The following is a 27,527-nucleotide window of genomic DNA, read 5'->3' on the forward strand; positions in this document are numbered from 1 at the left end:
ATATTGATATTCACGCAGCAGTTATGTAAACACGTAATTCGTAAAATCCTATCGAAGTAAAAACGTCTATGTCTAAGTTTTTCAATTATGCATAAGATTTCTTGAATTGAAGCACTTCTTAAAATGCCAGCAACAAAATAGATTACTAGCAACAAAGGTACATTATAAAATCATTAAAAATTAAAAACTTCAGTTAACAATAATGTTGAAATTGACATGTGACAGCCATATTGATAGTTGTGCCATAGGCACCAATTTTTTAATAGATAGCCATAAACGACTGCAATTTGAATACAATAATAGACCTATTACTCCTATTAGAGACGCAAATTCTACAAAGTGATAAGGTTAAAATTTGAGTGCGACATCTATCCCGCCTCGCTTTTTTCTAGGATTAGTGTAGGAAACGGTTTAGCTAGGATATAATTGAAGTTGGAACAGAATTTCCACGCTATTAGGGAAGCGTGGCCCATCGAAGCACTTTGGAATCGCAGCGATAGGGGTCGCAGCTGTTGCTCTTTTCTAAAAGTCACTAGATATCTAGTGACTTTAACTTTTTTTTAATAAAATTGATTGTACCACTTGATGGCGGTTTATTCATATGTTTGAGAAATTCTTAGTAAAAATAATAATAAGAAAACCGAACGAAACACGTAAATTTCTCGTTAGGGAAGAGTTGATGACAGTTGATGCATGAGTTAGAGTGCAAGAATGTCGAGAATTTTGAACTTCAGGAGATATTAAAATCGGTTTAATTTGCGGAGGTAAAATAAAAGTCGTAGGTTGATGCTTGCTATTATAATTTATTCTGTTTATAGGTACGTATAGTTACATACAAATATTACATATAAAATAATTTGCTACTATTAGGTGGTGTAATGAATTGATAATTCAGACCCCACACAAGGTGTTTGCTAGTATTGTCAGTATTTCTTACATCACAGAATACATAATGGATTGAGAGTTGTTAGATATGATAGGAGACAAAGGGTGTTACAGCATAATACAGATACAAACATGCACTGATGACATTGTTCAGAGTGCCGTTATTAAAAATACATACACCTACTTATAATTAATACTAACATAAAGGGGGCATTTATGTTGGTAAAGCGTTGGCCCTTGATTTTCCCAATACAAATACTCCTTTTGTTTTGAATTTGTTTTTATAATAATAGGATGAAATTGACTAATATTTATTGTCATTGCAGATCAGCTCGACTAATTCTAAACATTTAAATTGCACTTTAAATAATTAGAAGTAGTTTAAATAGACGTATCAGAATATTTCGGAATCGTAAAAATAAAACTTTGTTATTGTCGAATTCATCACATTATTTTAATTAAACATTCCACACGGTGACGTTTCTGTGCAGATCTTACGTAAAAATTTACATCTGAATTTATTCATGTTGTGTTAATTGAATTGTCGTCTAGCTCGGCCAATGTTTGTACTTCGCTTTAATTAATATAAATCATTGTAAATTTTAACGTAAGGGGATGCGATGGTATATATTGGATAACCTTACCGGTACAGAGCTGTTTTCTTACACTACGGGTCTAGTTTATTCTAATATATTAGGGAAGACTTGGTATATGTATATCAACATTAATACTGAAAGTGCTATTTATTAGGCCTTAATCTGAAATACTTGGTTGCCATTTTGATGTCATATCGATACCTGCCGTTGTAAAATGGTTAGATATGTTGTACCAGTGATATTCTTCGTTAGTCGGTTGATTGTACAGAAAAAAAGTGTTTGTGATATGTGACATTCGGTTTGAGACTGCTGAATTTGACTGTGATATGGAATATTCATTCATTCATTCATATGCATCATTACCAAATCCTTTCTCCGTTGTTGATTGGGTGTTTCAAGATTTTGCCAACAATGCTATTATCTAACAATCTGTTTTGTTTTAATATAAAAAGCGTTATTAGTATTTGACATGACAGTTACATAATCACCTCATATTTTTCACCCCCAACATGCGAGCAGGTATATTTTTATTTTTATCGGGCTCATAAAGAAAGCGGGCTGAATCGGAGGAATGGAGTATCTATCGTTGATGAAAAATATCAGGCCAACATGATATTGTATGGTACTAATTACAAATGTCATGACGTTACACAAGCGAGAGGATGCGAAAATGATAAAAACAATCGTAATGTAGCGGCGTGATTGGTTTCGGATCATACCAGCCTCACATGACCCCATAATAAGGATAAAAAAATAAATGTATAGTAATTTTTACGAAGATTTTTATCAAAATAGCATCCAGAATTCCTGGCCTTACCAAAAATTTATTTAAAAATCAGTCCACATCCTAAAATACTATAAAACATTTATATTTTAGATTCAACAATTGGTTTCCGCTTTATTTTACATATCTCCTTAGTCTTAGTTTTTTTTACACCTAGTTCTAATAAACCTCTCTAAACGATGTGTATACCAATATGTATAATAGCACGTCAAAGTTCAATTTCAGGTGATATAAAGCATACAAGCTGGTGTATGGAATACATGATGGATAAAACATTAAATTAAAACTGGACTTTCTGACGACCACTACCGCACTTTTACAGCATCAATCCGTCAAAATCGTCCTGAAAAACACAACTACTTGTAATTCAAGAACGACATCCTTCTTGAAATTCAGCAATTAATTAAAAAAGCCCAGACAACGCGATTTATTTCCATACTTAATACCCTGCGAGCGACGTCAACAACGTCATTTTAATTAAAAGTGAGTTGCACCGGCTAATTAAGTCCAATAATGACATAACGTGATAAAGTTAATTGAATTACCTAAACACACCCTTTTATGCTGGAAGATAGGAAATGTCGACTCATTCCGTATACTTACGACGTTAAATGAACTGGTGTCAAAGAGAGAGGAACTTTGACTTCTAGGCCTCTCCCTCGAATAGCCATAATCCTGCAGAAAACGTGTGTCATCAGGGTCTTGCCGAGATGATGGGGCCAACAGATCTGGGAACGTTAAAATTCCGCCGCGACCCATATAACTTTGATCCTCTCTTCCGTCAACGTCATAATTGTAGTTAATATCACGATAGTTTCTGTTGACAAATTCAAATCATCCACAAAAATATACAAAGTAAAAAAATAGGTATATATTTGTCGAAAACAACGTTAAAGTAGTGTGGTCGTCACATCGATACCATTGAATTTGTAACAAAAAGTGTACAAATTAAAAGTTGAACACTTTTGGAATATAAATCCCAAGTTTTTTAAGGGCCTTACGGAATTAATGTGAAAATGGACTGAATAACATGGCATCTTATGGACAGGTGTTTCGCGGGCACATAAAAATCAAAATTGTGCAGTTAAAAAGCATTAATTTTATGACAAAAAAATACTGTAAAGATAGAAAATGACTTAAGGAATTCGCTGGTGCCCTTAATTACCACCCTTACTGGGCATTCCAAAGAGAAAAATTACGAAAACTAAGAATAAACAGCTATTAATGCGGAAGTGTCAGCCTCTTCATCTATGAGCCATTGTTCAGACGACCACGTGACTCACCACCAATGCTAACGCAAAGCGACCAACTCTTGAGTCAAAACAAGATCCGATTAAAAATGCCAACTTATATATTTAATGATAATTTCTTTATAAATCGATACAAATAAATCGGAAATAATTTATCATAAAATTTTGATTGTATCGTACAAAAATTTTAATTGTACGAATTTAGAAATCAGTTGCTCTATTGACTAAAAACTGAGACGACCGGACTACTTTAAATTGAAAATTATTTCCAAGCCACCACCAACTCCGAATTATTAAAAATATGATTGTATTTATCTCGTCCAGGTGAGCCAGTCTCTTTTTGTTTTATCCATTCCTCTTAGTTCCGTGGAAGTTGTTCCGGTCTCTGGAGATGAACGCTTTCGTTTGCGCTTAATTTGTCATTTAATCGTGTGCGTGTGTTAATTTTAAAAGAAAACGCGTTAATCACCATCGCACATTTCTGACTGAATCTGAATTTCGAAGGGAAAAACGAAAAACGTTAGTTTAAAGTGGAGAACGTCTGGGCGGAGATGTTATCGACCCATCTCGCGACTAAGATGACTGCAAGTTTCTCTCACATTATAATTAATTTAATCCAATCCTGTTTATTAATTTACACAGATTACGTTTATTTCCAGGAGAAGCTATATAATCGTGTAAAATTATTTACGAGGAAACCAGGAAACGGCGAATTAAGCCGAGTTTCCCCTTTCGGTGAAGAGGAGATTTTTAAAACACTTTAAATGCTAATCGAGTTAATAAAATAAAAGATATTATTGTAATTTAGGGCGCGACACGTACTTATCTTTGGTGCAGGAGGATGTTGAAGATTTTCTCTGGCCACGTAGGACAACAAGTGAAAACAAGACCGACGATATTGTGTTTTCGGCATATTACTTTGACTGTGTAGTCATCTTTCAGTAGCGAAATGAGATTCCTTCACGATCAAACACAGCCGACGACGGATTTACAGTAACATATTATTTTGCTTTCATATATTCGCTACCCTAACCGACGACACCCTTCCGAAACTCCGGCAGAGATTGACTTTTCAGCCATAAATCTATAAAGATTAGCGCAAGCAGTCGCTAACGCACGTAAGCAATAAATTCTGCAATAAACCTATAATGAAAAGGGTTTGTCTTAGCGGGAAAAGATCCGGTTCGTTCCGGCTTAGCGGGCCGCGGCCGAGTCACTTTCCGTTCCAACATTGTACCGACTATACCTTGATAAGTACTTTCCTGTCTTTTTTGCTGTTAATCCCCGAGGCGAGTTCGGGGATAAATAAGATTGTTTGCGGTAGGCCGTCGAGGTATGAAAAATAAATTAATATTTAGATCGGGTTATTTAAATAATCCCCCGCAATCTGGCGTGCGTTCGGTTCGTCTTGAGAAAATTCTTAATCAATTCGGCTCAAAAGTGGGCGACGCAGCCGTGTGGAGGTTTATTACAGTTTGTCCAAGGATTTCATTTTGTCGAACTAACTTATAATTATAATACTGAAAATAACTTACGCCTGACTCCTGTGACTTCCACTTCCCGCTAACTCCTTGAGAGCGGCCGCACGAGCTGCTACTTCTTCCGCCATTCTCTGCTCTTGCAGCTCTCTGGCGCGCTCCGTTCTAATTAGCTCCTGCAAAAACAAGCTACTTGCCGAGAACCCGTTCCCCGACTAAACGGCACACTCGCACACAAAACACAAACTTCATAAAACTTAAATTATAATTCGAATCCCATTCCAGTACTAATACCCTTTTCTTGTTTGACTTTTTGCTCTTTTCCACAACTTCGAAATTATAGGAGAGGCAGGATATACGACGCCGCCGACTGTGGTCATTTGATATTCATTCGTTACTCCGTTGCGATGCAACGTTGCACCAAATCGAACAAGGATAATGGAACATATCAACCGACATCTCAGAATGACAGACGACAGCCGTTGCGACGCCAAATGAGGGTTGCATTAAAAAAATCATGTCAAAATGTCAACAAACAAACAAACAGATGTATCAAAAGTTAACACATTTTAGGAGCTTTCGAAAAATAAACCATTTCATATGATTTTTATTTTATCACTTCTTGGCGGAGTTTCTGTTGCAACTACAAAAATATATTTTTGAGACACGTACAAAGTAAAAAAAAATGCATCGCATCGTTAAGATGTTTGACATTTGTAAGCTGATCCTGGATTGTGACGGGTTGAGGTAATCCTTGTAAAGTCCGACCAATATTGTTCTCTCACATGTTCGATAAGGGATAATCCGGAAACAATCTAGGCTAATTAAGTAATAGTAATGGTGTTATGTGGTCTGCCATTGTCCCCATAAAAGGGGAATTTTTGTATTTATTTTTCTCGACTTCGGGGAATGGTACTTGGCTAGAGAACACATTCTTGTACATAGTCGAGTAAATGAAGCGCACAAATCGCTAAAACTTCTTAATCCTCAAGAACAGCTCCGATTTTGATGATGATTTTTTTTTCAAATGTGTGTTTTTATATACATTGTACAAAATAATGTAATTTTGAATGTTATTGTTAGAAACAGGTACTGTAGCAGGTAGTCCTGCCTACTTTCTTTGTGAGAGGGGTGAAATCACCCACCCTTATTTAAGTCGAGATATAGCGGTAAAAACAAGAGTCTACCACTATCCTTGGTACGTAACACTTGTACATCAACATTTTGTCATACAATAAAGTTTTTAAGTAGTTATACAAAGACGACTATATCATTTGAACGGCTAATATCACCACCCAACAGTGATTAATCGTTCATAATTTTGGTCCTTCGAGCCGGATGATTAAATCCATATCACACGACGGTCGTCTAGTGTAATAACAAGTGTAATACAACAACAATTCAAGAAACAGTTTCGACACCCAGAGGGCAGCAACGATTTCGTCACCTTCAGCAAGGGCAAAAGGGCAGCACGAATAGTCACCGAATTGGGTAGCAGCGAAGCGATCATCACTCAAGACATCAACAAAGGTTAGTGGCTCTCAATCCTTTCAATTTCCCTTCCAAACTGCATTACTACGTACGACTTTTTCTATTGTTCCTAATTTCGCAAATTTTCATCTCGACCACGTAAATCAAATCAATCATTATGCCCGAGACATCCTTATTAGATGAATCAATTGCCAAATTAGAGGCTCTAAAAAGGAAAAGAACCTCATTAAAAGCTAGAATTACGCGTATTCAGAACTTTGTGTCTAATTTTCAATCAAATGATAATGATGTGTCTCCACTAGAAACTAGAAAAACATTCATCGAACAAATATTCAAAGAATATGACGAGGTACAGACTGAAATTGAATCACTCGATCTTTCATCAGAGGCGATTGAGACACAGACTCAGGACCGCGACGAAATTGATTTAAAGTATCTCGATGTATTATCATCAATTCAAACAAAAATTAGACAAACGACGCCTCCACCGCACACTGCGGCCACAGCGAATCCTAACGGTAGTTGTTCCAGCGCTAATTCACATTGCTCTAATCGTGATCAATCAATCAAATTGAATCTGCCAACTTTAAATTTAAAATCTTTCACTGGTTGCTATAAGGAATGGTTGTCATTTCAAAATTCATTTAAATCCATTATTGAAGACGAAAACAACATGCTAAACAACTGTCAACGTTTCCAATATTTGCGATCATGTTTATCTGGTGAAGCTTTGCGAGCAGTCGAGTCATTAACGGTGTCATCAGAAAATTATAATGTAGCGTGGGATATCTTAAAGAAACGGTTCTGCAACAAACGGCTGATCGTTCACGATCACATAATAGCCATCACAAAGGCACCCCAAGTAATTAAAGCCTCGCATTCGTCACTTAGGTGTTTTTTAGATACGTTGAATTCAAATGTTGCCGCGTTAAGACAGCTAGAAGTACCGATTGATACTTGGCACGCTCTTCTAGTCGTAATAATTGTGGACAAATTAGACGACAATCTTGCAAGAGAATGGCAGGCTACATTAACCGACGAGGTTCCAACTTACGGTCAAACGATCGAATTTTTAGAAAAGAAATGTCAGTTGTTGGAATCCTTAAATCTATTGCACCCCAAATCGAACGTCAATCCGAATCACAATAATGCAAAAAACAATATGTCACAAAAACGAAGCACTACATCTTATGTTGCCACAAACAAACTACATTGTACATTTTGTAAAAATGACGATCATACAATCTTTCAATGCAATGAATTTACAAAATTAAATGTAGAGGAAAGAAACGCTCAAGCTCGAAACCTGAAGTTATGTCTTAATTGTCTAAGAACCAATCATTTTGTTAACAACTGTCAGTCCAAATTCAAATGCCGTAAATGCAATCAAAGCCACAATACGCTGCTTCACAAAGAAAGACAAATCACGCAAACCAATGAAACACCAGCACAGGTAGAAAGTTTAAACGCTCATTCTATGAGGTCCCAATCATCAATTATTTTGTTATCAACCGCGATCGTTCTCATAGAAGATCGTAATAATAAGTCACATAAATGTAGAGCTCTCCTGGATGCAGGGTCCATGAACAGTTATATTACGTCATCATTTTCCAAAAAATTACGTCTACAGCAGAAAGCCGTAAATATAACCGTTGGCGGAATTGGTCAAATTTCGACGAACATCAAACAGGCCGTCCAGGTAAACATCAAGTCTCAGTACAATAAGTTTTCGGCGAACTTAAGTTGTTTTGTTCTGGAAAAAATAACCGAAAATCTTCCCCTGGTGACCATAAACATGTCTGCAATAAATATTCCAAAGGAATTACAGCTAGCCGATCCGAAATTCTTAGAAACTGCACCAATAGACTTACTTATCGGGGCTGATTTGTTTTGGAACCTTTTATGTCAAGACCGCAAGGAAATAACACTGAAGAACCATAACAAACTAATGCTGCAAAATACCCATTTAGGTTTCATTGCGGGTGGGTCACTAAATATGAACAATAACAATAGCTCAAGCACCTGCTCGCTTTCTCTAACGTCGGTAACCGACATTTTAGAGAACCAGGTGCAGAAATTCTTCGAACTAGAACAATGCAGCAACCCTTCCGAACAAAAATGCTTTTCAAATGAAGAGATTATGTGCGAGCAACATTTTATTCAAAATACGTGCAGACAAACAAACGGAAAGTTTCTTGTTAAACTGCCATTAAAAAATGATCCTCCAATTCTCAAGTCAAACCGCGATAGTGCTGTAAAGTTTTTTAACAATCTGGAACGAAACCTAAACAAAAGGCCTACACTAAAATCAGATTATGTGCAATTCATGCGGGATTACATCTCTTTGGGTCACATGGAGGAAGTTCCGGGTTGCGAATTAAATAAACCGAACTGTACATATTTGCCCCATCACGCGGTACTCAAGGATTCTACATCGACCAAGTTAAGAGTTGTTTTTAACGCGTCATTTCGCTCAGCTGATGCATTAAGTCTAAATGACAATCTTATGGCAGGACCTACAATCCAGCCAGAGCCTTTTGCAATTTTGTTGAGATTCAGAACTTTTAAATACGTCGTAAACGGGGACATAGCTAAAATGTACCGTATGATAGAAATACATCCCGATCACAGTGACTATCAACGAATTGTTTGGCGCGAGAACACCGAAGATCCGCTAAAAACGTATAGATTAACCACTCTAACCTACGGTACAAAACCGGCCAGTTTTCTAGCAACAAGATGTCTTAAAGAACTAGCTCTTCAAAACGTAAATCAGTACCCGGAAGCCGCTAAAGCAATTCAACAGGATTTTTACGTAGACGATCTTCTGACGGGAGGAGACTCACTTGAAAACCTAATCACTTTACGAGATCAAATAATTCAAATTTTAGCTCATGGTGGTTTCTTATTACGTAAATGGGCCGCCAATCATCCTGCATTAATTCCAGATAGTCACGAGCCTAATCTCAACGTCAGTTTCGATAAGGATGCTTACACTAAAACGTTAGGGCTTTTTTGGAATCCTAATCACGATTCGTTACGCTATCAGGTAAAACAGTGCGACATTCCGAAAAGACTAACAAAACGCGAAATCCTGTCTAAAACTGCCCAGGTATTCGATCCATTGGGTCTTGTGGCGCCAGTAGTAGTAAAAGCAAAAATAATCCTTCAACAGTGCTGGAGTTTGAAAATTGGATGGGACGATCTATTACCTGAAACTATTTATTGTGCATGGGTTAAGATCTTGCAAGAACTCGCTCACTTAAACGAAATCGAAATTCCCAGAAACATAATAAAATCAAGCCCCGTACAGGTGCAACTACATGGTTTTGGTGACGCATCACAAATCGCATATGGCGCTGCTGTCTATCTAAGAACAACTGATCATAGTGGCAATCATCAAGTTCACTTAATTTGCGCTAAATCTCGTGTGGCTCCTCTTCGCGCTGTTACGTTACCACGCTTGGAGCTGTGTGCCGCCTTAACGTTGTCGCGATTATTTAATACAGTTTTACGAACGATAAATGTCAAAATTGATCAGCAATTTCTCTGGACAGATTCCACAGTCGTTCTGGCATGGATAAACGCTACATCTTCAAACTTACAAACATTTGTAGGAAATCGAGTTTCCGAAATTCAAACGCTAACGGATGCGAAAGATTGGTATCATGTCAAAAGCGAAAGTAACCCTGCGGATGTACTAAGCCGAGGTGCTTTACCTGGTCAACTCAAAACTAATAAACTGTGGTGGAACGGTCCTGATTGGCTGTCAGAAAACAACGACACTTGGCCCGTATCTAACGTAAATCTTTCGGATATTGAAATTCCAGAACGGCGAACTGTCACTCTGACCAATATTCATTCTCGCGAAAGACAACTACCGCTTCTTACAAAATTTTCAAATTACAAAAAAACTGAACGCGTAATGTCATGGGTATTACGGTTCATCAACAATTGTAGGAAGCCAAACCAAAGGCAAATCTCTAGTTCTTTAACATGTGAAGAATTAAAAGATTCCATGAAGGCCATCATGCGTTTAATTCAAGAAGTTGCATTCAACGATGAATTAGCTTGCCTTAAACAAAACAAACCGATTAACAAGAAATCACGTTTACTGTGCTTAAATATTTTTCTCGACAAGAATGATAATTTAATTCGCGCGGGAGGTAGGTTGCAAAACTCATCCTTAACTTACGATGTCAAACATCCCATCGTGCTACCAAACGATCACCATTTGATTAAGGCATTAGTCAAACACGTGCACATTGAGCAACTGCACGCTGGTGTTCAGGGAACTTTAGCCGCGTTACGTCAAAATTTTTGGATAATTTCTCCACGCAGTGTGGTACGCAAGATTTTGCACCAGTGTTTGCAATGTTTTAAAGTCAAACCAAGCGTTATGTATCCTATTATGGGCAATTTGCCCAAATCCCGTGTCGAACCAACCAGACCATTTTCAATCAGTGGCGTAGATTATGCCGGGCCTATTTACATCAAGGAATGTCGTGGTCGCAGTAAGCGTACTGTGAAGGCATATATTTGCGTCTTTGTCTGTTTTTCAACTAAAGCCGTTCATTTAGAACTAGTTGGTGACTTAACGACTCAAACCTTTTTGAATGCGCTAAAACGCTTCATATCAAGACGTGGTCATGTGTACCATCTTTATTCGGACAATGCTACAAATTTCGTTGGCGCCAATAGAGAATTACTGGAACTAAGAACATTTCTAAAGTCAGCTTCATTTAGTCAAATTACAGAAAATCTGGCTAATAAGGGTATCTCGTGGCATTTCATCCCCCCCAGATCCCCGCACATGGGCGGTATTTGGGAAATAAACGTAAAATCCATTAAAGGTCATTTAAAGAGAACAATTGGGGAAGTCGTGCTTTCCTACGAAGAATTGTATACCCTGTTAACAAGAATTGAAGCAGTCCTAAACTCCAGACCTTTGTGTCCCTTGAGTAACGATCCTAATGACCTTAATCCCATAACCCCTGGTCACTTCCTCATCGGAGAGCCATTAACTTCTATAAGCGAAAGAGATCTTACGACGACGAGGATCAACCGATTGACGCAATGGCAAAGAGTGGAACAGATGAGGCAGCACTTTTGGCACCGCTGGCAAAGGGAGTACCTTGTTCAAAACATCAATCGTTCCAAGCAGCTCCGTGGTTCCGGTTCCAGACCGTCTACCCCCGCCTTGGAAGTTGGTTCCATGGTGATTCTAGTTGAGGACAACACGCCGCCACTACAATGGAAATTGGGACGCATCGTAGAACTTCATCCCGGAAGTGACGGTGTTGTGCGCGTAGTGTCCGTAAAGACTGTCAATGGCATCTTCAAAAGAGCCACGCGAAAGGTGTGCGTTCTGCCAGCGAATGAATAGACTATGTTTGTATCGTGTAAATATTTGTTATAATTATGCATTAACCCTTTTTTTACAATTGACTTCAATGTTTGTATTTTTTAATGTTTTTTGTCATGTTTATTATGTAACAATCCTTTTTCTAATAACCATGTTCGATCTTTGCTAATTCCAATATTTTTGAAGTCCGTGCCTTCAAGGGGGGCGGTATATGTACAAAATAATGTAATTTTGAACGTTATTGTTAGAAAGAGGTACTGTAGCAGGTAGTCCTGCCTACTTTCTTTGTGAGAGGGGTGAAATCACCCACCCTTATTTAAGTCGAGATATAGCGGTAAAAACCAGAGTCTACCACTATCCTTGGTACTTAACACTTGTACATCAACATTTTGTCATACAATAAAGTTTTTAAGTAGTTATACAAAGACGACTATATCATTTGAACGGCTAATATCACCACCCAACAGTGATTAATCGTTCATACATATCTATTATTATTTTAAATCAGAAACGTTTTGGTTGGGGCACATAAATATTTATATTGTTTAAACAATAATTATGCTATTTATGGAAAAAATTCAGTTTTTTTACGATATTTTTTCCCATTATATCATTATAAAACACTTTAAATGATATGAAAAATTTCCAAAAATTAATGACATACCTACAATTAATTATTAATAGGATTTTTTTTTTAAATTATACATATAAGAATCAAAAAATATCTATCCCTTAGAGAGAAATGAACCATTTGCAACTGTTATAAGGAATTCGTTGCCTTACATTTTTGATATGGTTACGATATCTTTTGTTCGTCACCAGAAACCACATAGCCTCCAACTTAGCACAGATGTCATTACAAATTTTAATTTTTAAGTTTTGAGTTGTCTTCTTTCGTGCTTTCTTGGTTTTTCTGCGAATTCATTCCTCCGTTTTAATTTTCACAAAATAATTGTTTCGGTAGGTCATGTGAAAAAGCTGGGGGCGGGGAACAGAGCGGTGCGGGAGGGTGATCGACGTTTACATTATTTTCTAATGGCTTAGAGATTTTGTTGCAACGTTAGTTTTTTAATCATAACTTGACTAATATTCCGTCAAAATTATAATAACAAACACCATCGTAATCAGAGAATATCGGTCTATAGTTCTTAAAGAATACATTTTTTCGATTTGGGGCTTAGTTTTGGAGCAATGGAGTGAGAAACGTAAAAACACGGCACAATTAACGAATTTTTGGCGAGCGTCGAACAGAGATACAGCCATTTGAATTTTGTTCTTCCCATAAGACGCAACGCTAATTTGAAACTTGTTTATTTTTTTACAACCAAACGGCTACAGAAAATATTACAAAGTTTCTACCAAAAAAATATTTTGAACATCGGCAATGGAACACGCTACGTAACTCGAAAATTTTGAATAACGCCCTTTTGCAAACGACAATTTTTGAACTTTTTTTTTTTGGAAGTTCACCTATACATGACCAATCGATTTAGCAAGGTGTCAAGTTTTTGCCATTGACTGTCCACACGACGAGTTCTGTTAGTCGGAACGTCAGCCCATTTCATTTCGAAACGAGAATTTTATGATACGTAGCGTTCCAGATGTGGCAATCACGGAGGTGACCATTTGGCAACAGTGCGTTATAACGTCCCGCGACAAGAAGGAACAGAAAATCTAATCTCTGAATATTTGTATCGGAACGGTTCTTCGTTTATTATATGGATCATAAACTACTCGTATTGCTCCACTCTTTTTGTTGTCTTTATTTATAATTGTTTCCCAAAAGTCTCCTTATTGCTATTTAAAAACTGGTTTAAATTTGTTTTCGTTGAGTAAGACATTATTTCTTTGTGGTTTTAAATTGTACAATTCTTTATCATCTGGTGATAGAGTCATTAACACATCAATATCATCCGTTTTACATTGTCCAATAATATTATATACCTATGTAGCGACGATTTAGTCGTTTTGCTCATTCCATTCTTCTTACTTATGACCCTTACATTAAACATTTTTAATGTAAGGGATGATACGTTTTGAGGTTGATTATATGAAAAATCTTTTATGTTTAAAATGTGATGTGTGAAAGTGAGTGTTGCTTGAACAAACAGATTTGAAAATATATTTACGAATTTAAAAAATACTTTAATGTTGAATTCATTACATATTACCATTGTGCTGTTTAGTACAAGTAGGTACAGGTAGTAGTGCCAAAACGCATACGTATTTCTCGATTCTCATTGTACCGAATTTTTATGTTGTAAAAATTGAATTTTTACTAGAAATGTTAACTTAACAACTACTTTTTATACCAGAGTTTCCAATATAAAACATTCCCTTTGGAATAAATATCGGAAAAACTGAATTTTTTCCATAAATAGCAAAATTATTGTTTAAACAATAGAAATATTTATGTGCCCCCAGCAAAATGTTTCTGATTTCAAATAATATGTAAAAACACACATTTCAAAAAAAAAAATCGTCAAAATCGGAGCTGTTCTTGAGGATTAAGAAGTTTTAGCGATTTTTGCGCTTTATTGACTCGACTAATGTTAACTTAACAACTACTTTTTATACTAGAGTTTCAATATAAAACATTCCCTTTGGAATAAATATCGTGGAAAACTGAATTTTTTCCATAAATAGCAAAATTATTGTTTAACAATATAAATATTTATGTGCCCCCACCAAAATGTTTCTGATTTTAAATAGTATGTATGTGAAAACAAATATTCAAAAAAAAATCACCAAAATCGGACCTGTTCTTGAGAATTAAGAAGTAAAAACCTTCATTGACTCCACTAAGAGTAATTAATTAAGTACCTAACGATGGATCAAACTAAACTATTCTTCGTTTCTTCGTTACGTCGCCGTTTTGGTTGCTAAATCTTCAATTACTCATTACGGTGTGGCCAGGCAAAGAGTTAATAACTAAATCGAAATATTTTCTCCTTTCTCTGAGGTGTTAATTTTGTTTTGGTGCTTACGATTCAACAGGCAAAGTGCTTTCGACGTGATTTTGTTCAGAAATATTTTGTCATAAAACCTTGTGTCAGAACTAAGTAGGTACGATCTTGAAGGCTCTAAATATAATTTTGCTTGGTCTTACGCTTACACCAACCCTCAGGAAAATGAATCAAAACGAAAACAACATTTTAAACGAGCTCCAGTAAAAATATTTCTTTTGTGTTAGATTTCCATTTTGTTCTTAAATCTTTTTTTGGGATAAATGGTGGTGAACGTGCCTCGTCCTCTTAACTGATAAATGGTGTTTTTCATACTGTCGGGTTCAACAGACTCGCACAAAAGCACAATAACAAAGAATAAACATCGATATAAAGCGAATAAGAAATAAGGACAATATGTGTACCCTCCAAGGTTTAGAACCGCCACAATTTACTCCCCGCAAAAAAATTGTAATCTAATTAGAGACGAATTAACTCAAGTCTTGGATTCAAAAATGTTTGAGTGGTGCGAAGAGATTGAATGCTGAATTTTGTAAGACTTTTGATACAGTTGTGTGTGTGGTCGTTGTGAATATTCGGTGAGTCTTCTCTTGGGAAGAAGTAAAGAACCGCGGAAGGGCACCTTTACCAGTTGCAATGGGATTAATTGGGCGTCGGTGTCGTTTAATACTTGACTAGGATTAAGAGGCGAGTGCACGAGGGACGGAATGCTCACCTTTAGATGCTGGAAACTTCCGCTTTGTGGAGTAAGGCCTAGAGAAGGTAGATGACCTCCCCCTGACAACCTGAACGCCGTTATCCGACGTCTTGGTTCCGTCTGTCGCTGAACGGTTCCGTACATTTTGGCTACCTCCTCGAAAGCTCTGTTTCTTTCGGCCAGATCCTGGATGCGCAGCAGCGGGGCCTTGTGGACCACGCGTCCGTAGATTGGTCTGCCTCTGTGGCGGCCCATCCGCATCCTGCAAGCGATTAATCGATGCAAATCGCGGAACCATCGAGTATTTATCTCGCGGTTGTTCACCCCTGCTCGGCTGCAGAGTGTCAATATTTTTTAGTCGGCAGCGATGCATTACGAGAGCGAAAAATTCATCAGAATGAGTGATTATGTCGCTTTGGAAAGCGCCTGCTTCAAAATCAATAAACGGGACATTATAAGATTGCGACGTCGTTTTACACCGCCTAGCATCCCTTCTAATTAAATCGTTCGGGAAAAATGTGAATTTTCTTTACGAGCGCGCGGGCCGAACTGTCACTCAGCCACCGAGAACAAACACTCTTTATTTCCGAGACGAAGAAATTCGGCTCGACTCGATTATCCTATTACTTTAGAATTTAGATAAGAGTGTCATTAATACAGTGGATCTGTCAGAGTGGTGTAAATGATGGCGATCAATGTAAACTCCAATTACAATAAGTAACTTTAAACCCGATGGAAGTCCGGAAACTAAGCTTCCTAAAACTGATAGAGCATTGAGTGGTCACGGATAGTTAATATCCGGTTCGCCTCAAGATCTATATTTTCGCTGACAGATTGTATCTGTTAGTCCGAAAGTAAGGTATGTAAAGGGAGAGCGAAAAACTACCCTTCCTATCGATCTGTTATCGGATCGTCCCACAAAACCGGACCATTTTACGTCGGGAATGCAGCTTCGCTCGCCTATTTCGAAATATATTCCGCGACAAATCAGACCGAGATCAATATGTCAAAATTTGTAACGTATTTGTTTCATTTCTGGGGTGAAGTTATCTCAAGATCGGACATAAAACTCTCGTAGGACAAAAATAGTTGGAAACGTCATCTCAAATCGGTCGAGTTGTTAACTTGTTGAACAACAACTGAAATAACTTCTCGTCGAAGATTTCACCTCCAATGAATTATAATAAATTAGAGAAACAGTCAGATATAAACGGCTTCGACCGACCTGCAAATACATCGAATGATTTATGCCAACTCGAACAATATTCAAATCCCCAATGGATAAATATAAGTGGATTTGTTACAAATGAAATATAACTCTATTTTCGACCTCACACGTTGCACCGACCCTAATTCGGTTGTGATTTATGCCGATTAACCCCCTCAAATTCGTCGGTGCAATTTTTTAAAAATCCACGTCCTCTTATTTATTGGATAAGCAATTTATGCCATAATGTATGCAAATTCGACGCTTTTATTCAGCACTTCGTACGAGAATCTTGTACTCGTGCTTGATCTATGGTAGCAATTTCGGAGGAATTTATTCGGTGATGTTGTTTTCAATTTTTACGAGGGAATTGCGCCTCGACGTGAATATGTACGTACAATAGAAAATAATAATAATTGTCATTCAGGGGCGATTTATTTTTGCGTGAAAACGCCGTATTGATGGAAGCACGGAAATGTGTTTATGGTTTCCTTTTAATACAGCTTCATTTTATTCGTGTTTATTAATTCTAAAGCGAAATCAACATGTAGTTATTTTTCAGCGAGCACGGCCTAATTTGGGAGTTCACAACAGAAGCAGGAAAAATATTTACGTACGTTTACCAAGAACCTGTTTTTTATTTTCAACGCAACAAATAAAAATTTATCGAAGCAACCGGACACCGATTTTAATTTTTAATTTTTTTTTTAAATTAAATTAATTTAAGGCAACGAAAAGCTTCGATAATCGTTCAGAATCAGACAGGTATATTTAATTGGGAATCTTGCAGGAAACAAAAGAGACAGTAAAAGCTTCTGACTAACTCACTCGCAGGAAACCTTTAGCTATTCACGTTGTTTCACGATCAGAAATGAGCTGCTTTAATGTCTCGTAAATGCAGCATTGTAGCATCACCAGAAATGTTTATGTTGATTATTTTTTTTACAATTAAAATATTTCTAATTTTAGATTTCGTAATAAAAATAATTTTTTGGCCTCCTCAACTGTAAATGACATGTTTACACATTTTGAACGGCTAGGGTATCTTGATTTTTACACACTAATCAAACTATTTGTCATTTTACCGCACGGAGTGTGTAAAATAACAAGAAAATTTTAAGCTTTCTGGAACCTCCAAAAAAATGTTTAGCGTATCACAAGTCAAGTCCATTTATACTAAGACAAAATATTTACCATTAATCCGCTCAGTTTTCAAAAATGAACAGAAATTAACTGTAATTGTTGTAAGCGTGTCAGTTATCGGTATAATACATAACTTTCTGCCATTTCGTTAATTAAATGTCAGTCTTTGACAGATTTTGTAAAATTATTGGTTACAACAAATTTCAAATTTGAGAAAACAAGTACTTAATGGGTAGTCGGCCCAAAAGATTAATACATTACTAATGCGGTAGGCTCGGTTTTTGTTAAAACACTCCCGCTGCGCGGTCGTGTTTCAATCTAAAAACCTCGCGCTGTAAAATGTAGCCTACCGCATATGTAATGTAAATAACTACATATTACATTTGTTAAATTTGTCTGTTCTTGTCACAAACAGATAAAAATGTATTAAAGCAGGTCCGACATAGAATTATTTTAGTTGTACAATTATATTCCAGAGATAAAGCATATTTGTCTTCATTTCTGATGAAAACATCTTATCATGATGTGTTAAATACAGTTTCTTAAAAATATTTATAAAAATGGAATCCTAAATTTTTAATTGTTTTAAATTGGAAACATTATTCAATTGGTATTTTAATAATAGATGCCAGGTAATAAATTCAGTGTACCCCTTAATATGATCAAGGATGATGATGAATGTCCTACCGGAAGTAGTAGGATATTTTTAAATTTATCAGTTTTTTACGGAGAAATAAAATGTTATTTATTAGATTGTAGCCTTAGATGTAAAAATTTTTCTAGAGTCCAGATACTCTGGGTTTGTGTAATAGGAAATATTTTTGGAATGAAACGAGACCGTAGAGGTACTAAAAATATATAGCTTACTTGATTTGTTGGTTATTCACGGGAAATAAGTTTTAATAATATTTTATTTTTCCAGCATGAAAAAGATAATTTTGTATATTCATTATCCTTTTTGAAGAGTTTCAAAAGTTTAAGTTCGTACCGAAAGCACATTATTGACTCATCACATTTTCACAAACATTTATAAAACTCTGCCCACTCACAAGATTTTATTGAGTATATGTATTTTCTGAATAAAGAATATTTACATTTTACTTTGAACTAAAAATACATATTTTGTATCACGTATTTACTTAGACATTTTTTCTTAAATACATATGTATTTATAAAAATCAAGTTGAATATTTTTAATTTGTGTTATTCCAATATTTACTCTGACTCCTTTTTGGTTCTTGAATAAAATAGACCAATAAATTCTCTATAACTGATGCGCGCAAAAAATGTGTAGTTATTCTTGTAGTACATTTCGCATTCCTTCGCTAAAAATAATTTCTTTTGGTTTTTTGTAATGCTCATTTTATTGTTCACAACACGACTATGAGGAGGTTATTTTTTTATCTACATCTTTCTTAAATTTGAAACGTATTATTTAGCAGGATTCAATTTTAGACGTCGTACTTGATGAAAAAATTGTTTGCATATTTTTTAATTTGTCGTTTCACAAATAAACAGAAATTTATTAAAACCTGTTCACTCGTGGAATGTTGTTACGAGTTGCTAAATTATATTCGACGAGTAGAAAGCATATTTACCTCTCGTTTTCTCTGAAAAACAATTCCCCAGTTATTCAGTCGACCGATAAAAATTTAGTGATGTGGAATTTTTTAAAATTCACGACGAAACGGACCAGAGTTTAATGTGTCATGTCAACCAAAAAATACCATAACTGAGAATTTATTTTTTTACTTGATTCAAATGTCCCAGTACCTACTCTTTCTATTTTTAGTTGTAAAATAGTGTGCGGTCTCATTTGGCAACAATAAATTTTCTCGTGACGGATTGAATTTTTTCAGGTGATGATGAGGGTTCGGTCACTTAAACTATACACATTGCCGTTAAATTATTCGTGATAGTGACGCGTCTCGGTTGAAGAGCTCGTTTTATGTGCGAAATTACAACACCATTCGAGAGCTAATGGAAAACGCAAAGAATACCCGCATGGAGTATCCAGATAATTGAGGTCTGTTGAGATAGCAGCGGTTTGCAATTTGTGCCTTGTTTCTGGATTGTTCGCGAATTTTGATACTGATAATGCGATTAGTTTTAATAATCGAGATTAAAATCGACCAATTACTAATTGCACACATGCTCTAACTTCCTCCAGGGCTGACGCTTCCAACCAAACTAAATCATTTGTTAAATAAAAAATTTAAAAAATTACTACAAAAACACTAAAATATTAAACTGTAAACCTTTCTTGAAAGCATTTCTTTTGCACTTGTCGAGTGGAGACGTGGGGAGTTGGATATTAAATTTTATGGATTATGTAATTCTTTTTCATTTCCAACATAAAATTAAATTATTAATTTGCGTCCGACTCAACTACTACTTTGAATTATTTTGCGATGTTTTGCCAATTCTTGAAAGCAATAAAAGTCACGGAGATGTTTTCGTCGAATAAACCCCGATACCTCCTTTATTGTTGATGGACAGGCCTAAGTACTTCACTCTCTGGGCAATAGGAAATAAAAAGAAGGAGCGGTAATTGCGTTCGGTGACTTACGATGACTGTTGTGAAAGCGATTTTTGAACAACAATAGGCGATCAGGATTTTCACATCAAGAAAAAATTCTTAAATCAGACAAAAATCAAATTGCTATTTAGGGCTCCAATTAAATTAAATTAAATTAAATTACAACGATATAATAAACCTGTCCTCTAGTAACAATAAAGTTGATTTTTATTACATTTAATATGTAGATACTTATTATGACATATTGGGCCGTATCACGACACCCTTATTAATTTAATCATGACTAATTACCTTGGTCACGAATTCATCTCTTTCTGGCAGGTTATAATTGCATAAATCTATATCGTTTTATGTTTACTTTAATCACGATTCTAGTTAACGGCAACTTTAATAACGGTGTCGTGATACGGCCCAATATGTTTTAAATGTGTTTTGAGCATTTGCAATGTAAGAATATTAATAAATACAATTTTAGGAAATTTTCAACAGTTTATTCCTTTTTTTATGAATGAAAATTATAATGACATGTTTGTCACATCAATTTATGACAATTTGTTCATTTCCAAAAATTTCAGATGTTTTACTTACCTATAATTTAATAATATAATTATGTAGTGTCATTTTTGTTCAAACTGAAAAGCTTTAAAAAATAATAATACAGAACAATGTATCTATTAGCAAAGTAAGAAATGAATAGTGTTTTTTTTTGTTTGTGAAATTGAACGTCTAGTTAAAAATAAATTTTTTGAGGCTTGTCGTCGAAGGGTGTATTATTATTCTTGTTCCCACATGTAAGTTTTTTGTGTTGTAAATGTTCGAGTATTGATTATTTGTTGATGTTAAATAGATGTAAGCGAGCGAGATGAAAAGGAAAAAGTGAAATAAGTCGAATCTGGTCGTAAAATCAGTCATAAACCTGTTGTAATGGTAAGTGGCAAAACCGGCGAAGTAATAAAGTATAGACTTTTATTAGGGTTGTATTCACTTACCCCCCCATACTCCTAGAAGTAGCATAATAAGGTTCCCAAACGTTATCGGAAAAGGGGTCTCTATACATGGGTATTTCATTGGTAATCTCTGCTGCTCTCGACTGACGTTTAGAAAACCTCCACATCGCCTTCAGCTCTTCGCAGCTAGGCTCCGCTCCCACCCCATTCTTGGCGGAGACAACTTCGCTTGATCCTCTGTATTCTTTAGTTCTTGGTAGCGCGAATGCTGCTGTGCTGCCGAACCAGAGCCACCAGATAAATACGCTCGTCTCTAATGAATTTATGTGCATCTGAAACCAGCAAAGTGTTAACTCTCGACAAATATTCGCCACCACATTACGTTAAATCCATTAACTAGGATGCTCTATGTGATTAGCACGGGGATCCGAACAGAGAACAGCCGCCCCTTATACGCGATTTGCCTTGTAAACATACAACTCCCAAAACAATTTACTAATTACTTCATAACTCCAATGCTATGCACACCAGAGTGAGGAACACGCGGTGCTCACGCATGCCTCCATCTTCCAAAATAAACATATCAACTATTTGGACCACAGGTGGTTCTACAAAAATTTCCAAAAAATATCACCCCGACACTCCACTTTGAACTAATCTCGGTCAACATCAACAACAATTTGTGTATCGCGTTTAAAAGCTTCGTTAAAATAACGTGATCTTAATTAAAATACGGAGATTAAGACTTCCTAAATCTTAAACAAACACACAAAATGAAAATAATTTGCATAAGATCTCCCAGAAAATTTAGTTATAGAGGTGGTTAAGTTATTTCAGCTCGCGCATTACTTTCACAAATCTTGGTGAAATCCGTCTCATCTCCTCTTTATCTTCTTTATACTTTAGTGGAAAAACAACACAAACAGGACATAAAGATAAATAAGACAATCGCAATTCACTTATGTACTCGTATGTGGCCAAAACAATTTGTATTTTTAAGTCTAACAGAGTATATTTTAATTTTGTATTTTTAACTTTCAACTTCAAAAACTTTACTTTTTGAAGCGTGAAACGTCTAATTATAAATGTAATAATGTTGATTACAGTAATAGTAATAATGACTCTTGTTCGTCGCCCGAGATACATAACGTGAAAAGTGGTACATAATTAAATATATAAACTTTTCAGTTTATATACCTAACTTGACATCTGTCACAGATAACCTCAAAATTTACAATTAATTCATGTTTTTTAAAATTTTCGCCTAAACGTACACTAAAAACGTATGTGTGCACTTCGGCCAAAAACTGCCTTTTGTCCTCGCCTGTTTTCAAGTCTCTGCTCCGCCTCGATTAGAAAATCCAGACTCGGCTCCGCCTCGACTAGAAAACCCACACTCGGAAGAAAAAGGTGCACTTTTTGGGCCTTGATACACAAATAACTACATCACGCCTCTACCACACTGAACGTGATGTAACACAATTTTTCTTCCTGGATGATAAATGTAATTTTTTTAACTTCGTGTCTTTAAAAAGTATATAAAATGCCCGTTATTATTCTTCGCAAACTTCTTTCTATTATTGTATTATATACTTATTATACTGTGCGATCAACAATTACTTAGATAAGGGGCGGGTATGACTTTGACCATGTCAGCCTTTTCGTATCTTTGCTAACGTCAATCAACTCTCACTATGAATCAAATTTTAACTAAAAAATACTTTTTTACTTCAGAACATAAAAGATTCATTATTGAATCGTAATGGTGTTTACAATTACGGAGAATGGACATACAGTGCTGTTGCCTGTTTGGTCGAGCTTTAGTAAAATTTCTAAATTTAAATTGAATTTGAACTTTGGGCGTAAATGCCAAATATTAAATTCTTGGTCATAAAGCCAAAGAATATTGGCATTTTTTATACTTTTGAGGTACACGAAATTAAGTAATAATACTTAAAACCAAAAAAGATAAAATTTGTTACATATACTGTTAACATTCGAGCAATGAGATGAAGCAGCGTCGGAGGCGGTCAATATTTGAATGGACGACCGTAGGGGTTGAATGCATATGGGCGTCGGGAAACAACATTCCGCAGTCACTTCATTGGCATTGCTTTATCGCTTCATAGACATATACATACCCTTAATGATAAATAAATTCAGTCCTGTCCCTTTTTAAAATAATAATAATAACGATATTATTATTATTTTATTTACAACTAAATTGCGGAAAATTTGAGTAGAAATTAGAAATGTAGAGCTACAGTTATTATCTTAAGCTGTTGAAATAGTTATTTGTATCACAAGACGTGTGATATACAACATTTTTTGTCCCGACTTCTGTGGATATTTGTTAAATTAGTGTTAAAGCACTTGTTTTAATAATAATAATTACTATTAGGGATTTTTTTGTGTTGGTAACGCTTAAACATTAAAATTTTAAAATCAACATCGCTCTTGTTTCCTGGCATTTATTAAATTTAATTAATTTGTTTTTTTGACCTTTATCTGAAACATTTGATATAATGAATACACCAGCCCATATTCAAGAAGTCGCTCAAAACTTAATTTTCATTAACAAATTTTAGTTAAATATTGTTTCTTTATACGTTATTGTAAATAGAAAAACATTTTTAACGAGCCATGTACAGAATTGACATTGATACTTGACAGAATCCAGATAACACGTGCCAACCGAAACTGATGGCAACTCAAAATCCCTACCTTTTCCCGTACTAGGCCGGCAAGTCATGTGTTTCTGGACGATTTCGAGATCTACAAATTACCAAATTCCAGCCGGAGGCACGAAAAGACATTTATGCAATATATAAATGTTATACAGGGTGTAACAAAAATAAGTGCATTAATTTTAACTGGTAATAGTACTTATCAATTACAACTTTTCTAAATATTTTTTTTTCTAAAAACAAATTCTGAAGGGTTTTAAAAATTAATTTAAATTTACTAAAACTTTGCTTTCCAGCCTATCAAACGATTTTGATCTAAATAGCTACATTTAATAAAGAAATAAAACAAGGTGGTAACAAAAAACAAACGCAAGTGAGACCTTTTTATTCATTAAATGCAATACGAAGGGAATAAAAACATTCAGTTTTTGGGATTCCTGTTTATTAAGAAAATGTTCAGATTTATAAAATTGCATTCAACGTGAACGTCACGTCAAAATAAAAAGTGGACAAATGGCAATTCAATTTTGCAAATTCAAAGAAATTTTATTTAGAAAAGTTGTTATAATTGATGAGTACTATTACCAGTTAAAATAAATGCACTTATTTTTGTTACACCCTGTATATGCAGATGTGGTATGTACATATGTATTTAAAACTATTCAGTCCTATTATTATAGTGGATAATATTGTTTGAGCGAAATTTCTGGGGCATTTAACATTTTTTGTAGTTATCAGCAGATGAGGGTTTTAATTTATGTGAATGAATTGTCTAAATTTACATAAGTTGCGATTAGCAGAAATAATAATTTGTTTCCGGAATTGCTTTGAGCCAGTGAACGAGTTGGCAGATTCACTCTGCACAGGCTGGTGTAAAGATAAAGTAAGACTTTTTACAACTTGGGAGTAATTTGAGAGAGTCGGAGTTGTTAGGGTGTCAGACAAACACAAATTCACGTGAAATGACATAATCTGAAAAAGACCTGAACAAACTTTTCTAATAATTTGTTTAAGTTGCCAAAAATAGGGGAATTAATTTAAAGACAAACATGGCAGCTGGTGGTGATAATGCGACTTTATGAGGGAAAGTTGGGCTCGTGGTCGAGTTTGGCCAAGTATAATTTGGTTCGATTACGTAAACGACGACAAGTCACGGACCAAATCGTTGAAAAAATGCGACCGAATTAATATTATTAAAGCGTGGCGGCGGTGTGGGCGTCGGTGTTTCTTGCAAAAATACCAATTGCAATATTGGCTTTAAACGTCTCGGGAGTTAAATTTGGTAATGAAATATGGCCGAAGTTGCAGAAGGAACGAGTTTTTCGCCGAACCTGTGCCGATATAATAGAAGTTCAGTGACGTGTGTTCGGAGAAGTTTAGATCCTTTCATATTTCGTCTGTTGTACATATTCCGGGCAATTGATCTCCGTGAAATGAGTGGATGAAGTGGCCATAAACCGGCCAGCCTAGATCGGGTGCTAGTTCTAGCAGAGATAATTAACTTTGATATACGAGGATTGATCGGTGGCTAGACCACTAATACAACTTTTACAAGAACCGCCAAATTTGGATTTTTGTTTATTAATTAATCTCACGCACCAGCTGGCTTCATCCTGGCCTGTCGTGTTTAATTTTGCTTGAATTCCGGCTTTCCGTATTTTTTTTTTATTCCGTCTGCATTCCCACTGCTGGAACTGATTGGGTTTTCGACGGACCTATGATTGATTGCGTTTACACAGACACGTACACGCTAGATTATCGGATATAGTCAGATGAAAGGTCATACTTTTAATAACAACGCGTGCTCAAGTTCTGCCGACTTTTTCATCATTCTCTCAAACGACCCAAATGATGCTCGAAACATCGTTAAATTCGTTCCCCAATTATCTAAAATGAATATCTTCATGTTTGCGTTTCTTTTATTCTTAATTAAGGATTTTTTTTTATTTTGAAACGCCCACGCACATCATTCGCGACGACTCCATTATATTACTTCCTACAGAGACATGTATAATAATGGTTCTCCACGCTCTAGGTAACGTCTTCGATCAAATTGCAAGTTGACAAGCAAAAATTTTCAGGTTTGATAGATTCTCTTAAAACCTACCCTCAAATTGAAGCCGGCTGACGTGACGGTATTAAAAGCAAGATTTTTCACGATGACAGCTTTTTCAAAGGTACAAATATGCGTTTAGCGCCTACACAGATATCCTATTCCTGTAAAATACAATGCAACCGATACATACTATCCAGAAAAAATATCTATACACTTATGTTCAGTCTTTATCTTTTTTCTTTTATTCAAATATTTACGTTAATTTTTTGATGAAGAAATAATTTTTGGTGAAGAGCTTAAGTTAAGTATTGTATTGTAAATTTTTCCTTAGCGAAAAATGACTCGACAAGTCTTATTTTGCCAAATATTTGCCAAACGTCTCTGTTTACCGGTTTAAACATGCATACGTGCCAAATCACAAGTATACGTTGCTCTTGGATAAAAACATTACAACGAAGATGGTAACAGAGACGTCAGATTAACTCGTCAAAATTTTGTGTTTACGTTATTACAAAGTAAACAAATGAAATTATGTAAAGCATTGCCTGAAGAGACGTTATCATAATTAATATCAACCCTATTGTTGCCGGTTTAAAAATGGTGGATGCGCTGGGATAGAGCCGCATTTGGTGACATTACAAATCCGGTAGAATTTTTTTTTTTTTTGATTGGTTTTGCACAAATATTTTTGAAAAATAATTAGTTTTGACCGCAACAATTGAATATACAATTTTTCGATGATCGGTACAAGCAAGCGGAACGATAATCCTATATTCATTATGCGCTCCTGAGAGAGATTTATCAGAAGGATTGTAGGTATGAAGGAGGAGGTGTTGCCGCATTGTGTCAATTCGGGTCCTGGGGAATAAATACATTTTGTGGTTGCAGTGTTCAAAAGATATAAAATTCCATGATTATTCGGCGCATAATCAACTAATTGGAAGCAGAGAAAGAATGAATGAAGTAATTGAATTTTTTGTTGCATCGTGTTGAACATGCGGTCAACAAAGCTGAAAAGAGACAAACATCATTAACATAGTGAGAGTGATGGGATGATAGCAAAAAGAGTATTAAAAAAAAATTGGGAATTACCTTGTAGCGGTGTGCCCCTGGAGTGCGGTGGTATGGTGCAGTGCGTTGTATTATCTTACAAACTACTGTGCGAGTTAACAAGTGCAAGAGTGTAAACAGGTCATTTCGTGTTTAATTAAGATTTAATGAGAGACTCATTTTTCGAGTAAAACTAACAGTGTCAACGTTCTGAAGACGAGTGTCGTGTGTGCTGTTGCCTCTATCAGGTGCAGCTGTGCGATGCCATTCTCTGGTGGTGAGAATACGTACACAGTGATATGTTCAAGTCGAAAGTTACGACTGCATGTCAGGAAGGGTAGCGCAAGACTAACGTGAAACGGGTACGGGGTTGCGCTGGCAGGGCA

At 35.7% G+C, this 27,527-nt stretch overlaps 1 protein-coding gene across 3 annotated transcripts; it reads right to left on the bottom strand.

Moving 5' to 3' along the window:
• Positions 1–783: 783 nt before the first annotated feature.
• LOC138139831 (uncharacterized) lies at positions 784–27,488 on the bottom strand. Of its 3 annotated transcripts, none has more exons than XM_069060349.1 (6): positions 27,340–27,488; positions 21,391–21,680; positions 15,531–15,774; positions 5,051–5,169; positions 2,869–3,082; positions 784–2,608 (listed from the first exon to the last, which is right to left on the bottom strand). In XM_069060349.1, exons 2-6 carry the CDS (start codon positions 21,678–21,680, stop codon positions 2,582–2,584), a joined length of 894 nt encoding a protein of 297 aa, XP_068916450.1. In that variant the 5' UTR covers positions 27,340–27,488; the 3' UTR covers positions 784–2,581. The 3 variants fall into 3 exon arrangements, with proteins under 3 accessions (XP_068916450.1, XP_068916449.1, XP_068916451.1); XM_069060348.1 differs by having other exon boundaries at positions 27,184–27,488; XM_069060350.1 differs by having other exon boundaries at positions 27,433–27,450.
• Between the last annotated feature and the right edge of the window lie 39 nt (positions 27,489–27,527).

The sequence above is a fragment of the Tenebrio molitor genome, chromosome X (assembly GCF_963966145.1).
Source record: "Tenebrio molitor chromosome X, icTenMoli1.1, whole genome shotgun sequence".
Taxonomy (NCBI): Eukaryota; Metazoa; Arthropoda; class Insecta; order Coleoptera; family Tenebrionidae; genus Tenebrio; species Tenebrio molitor.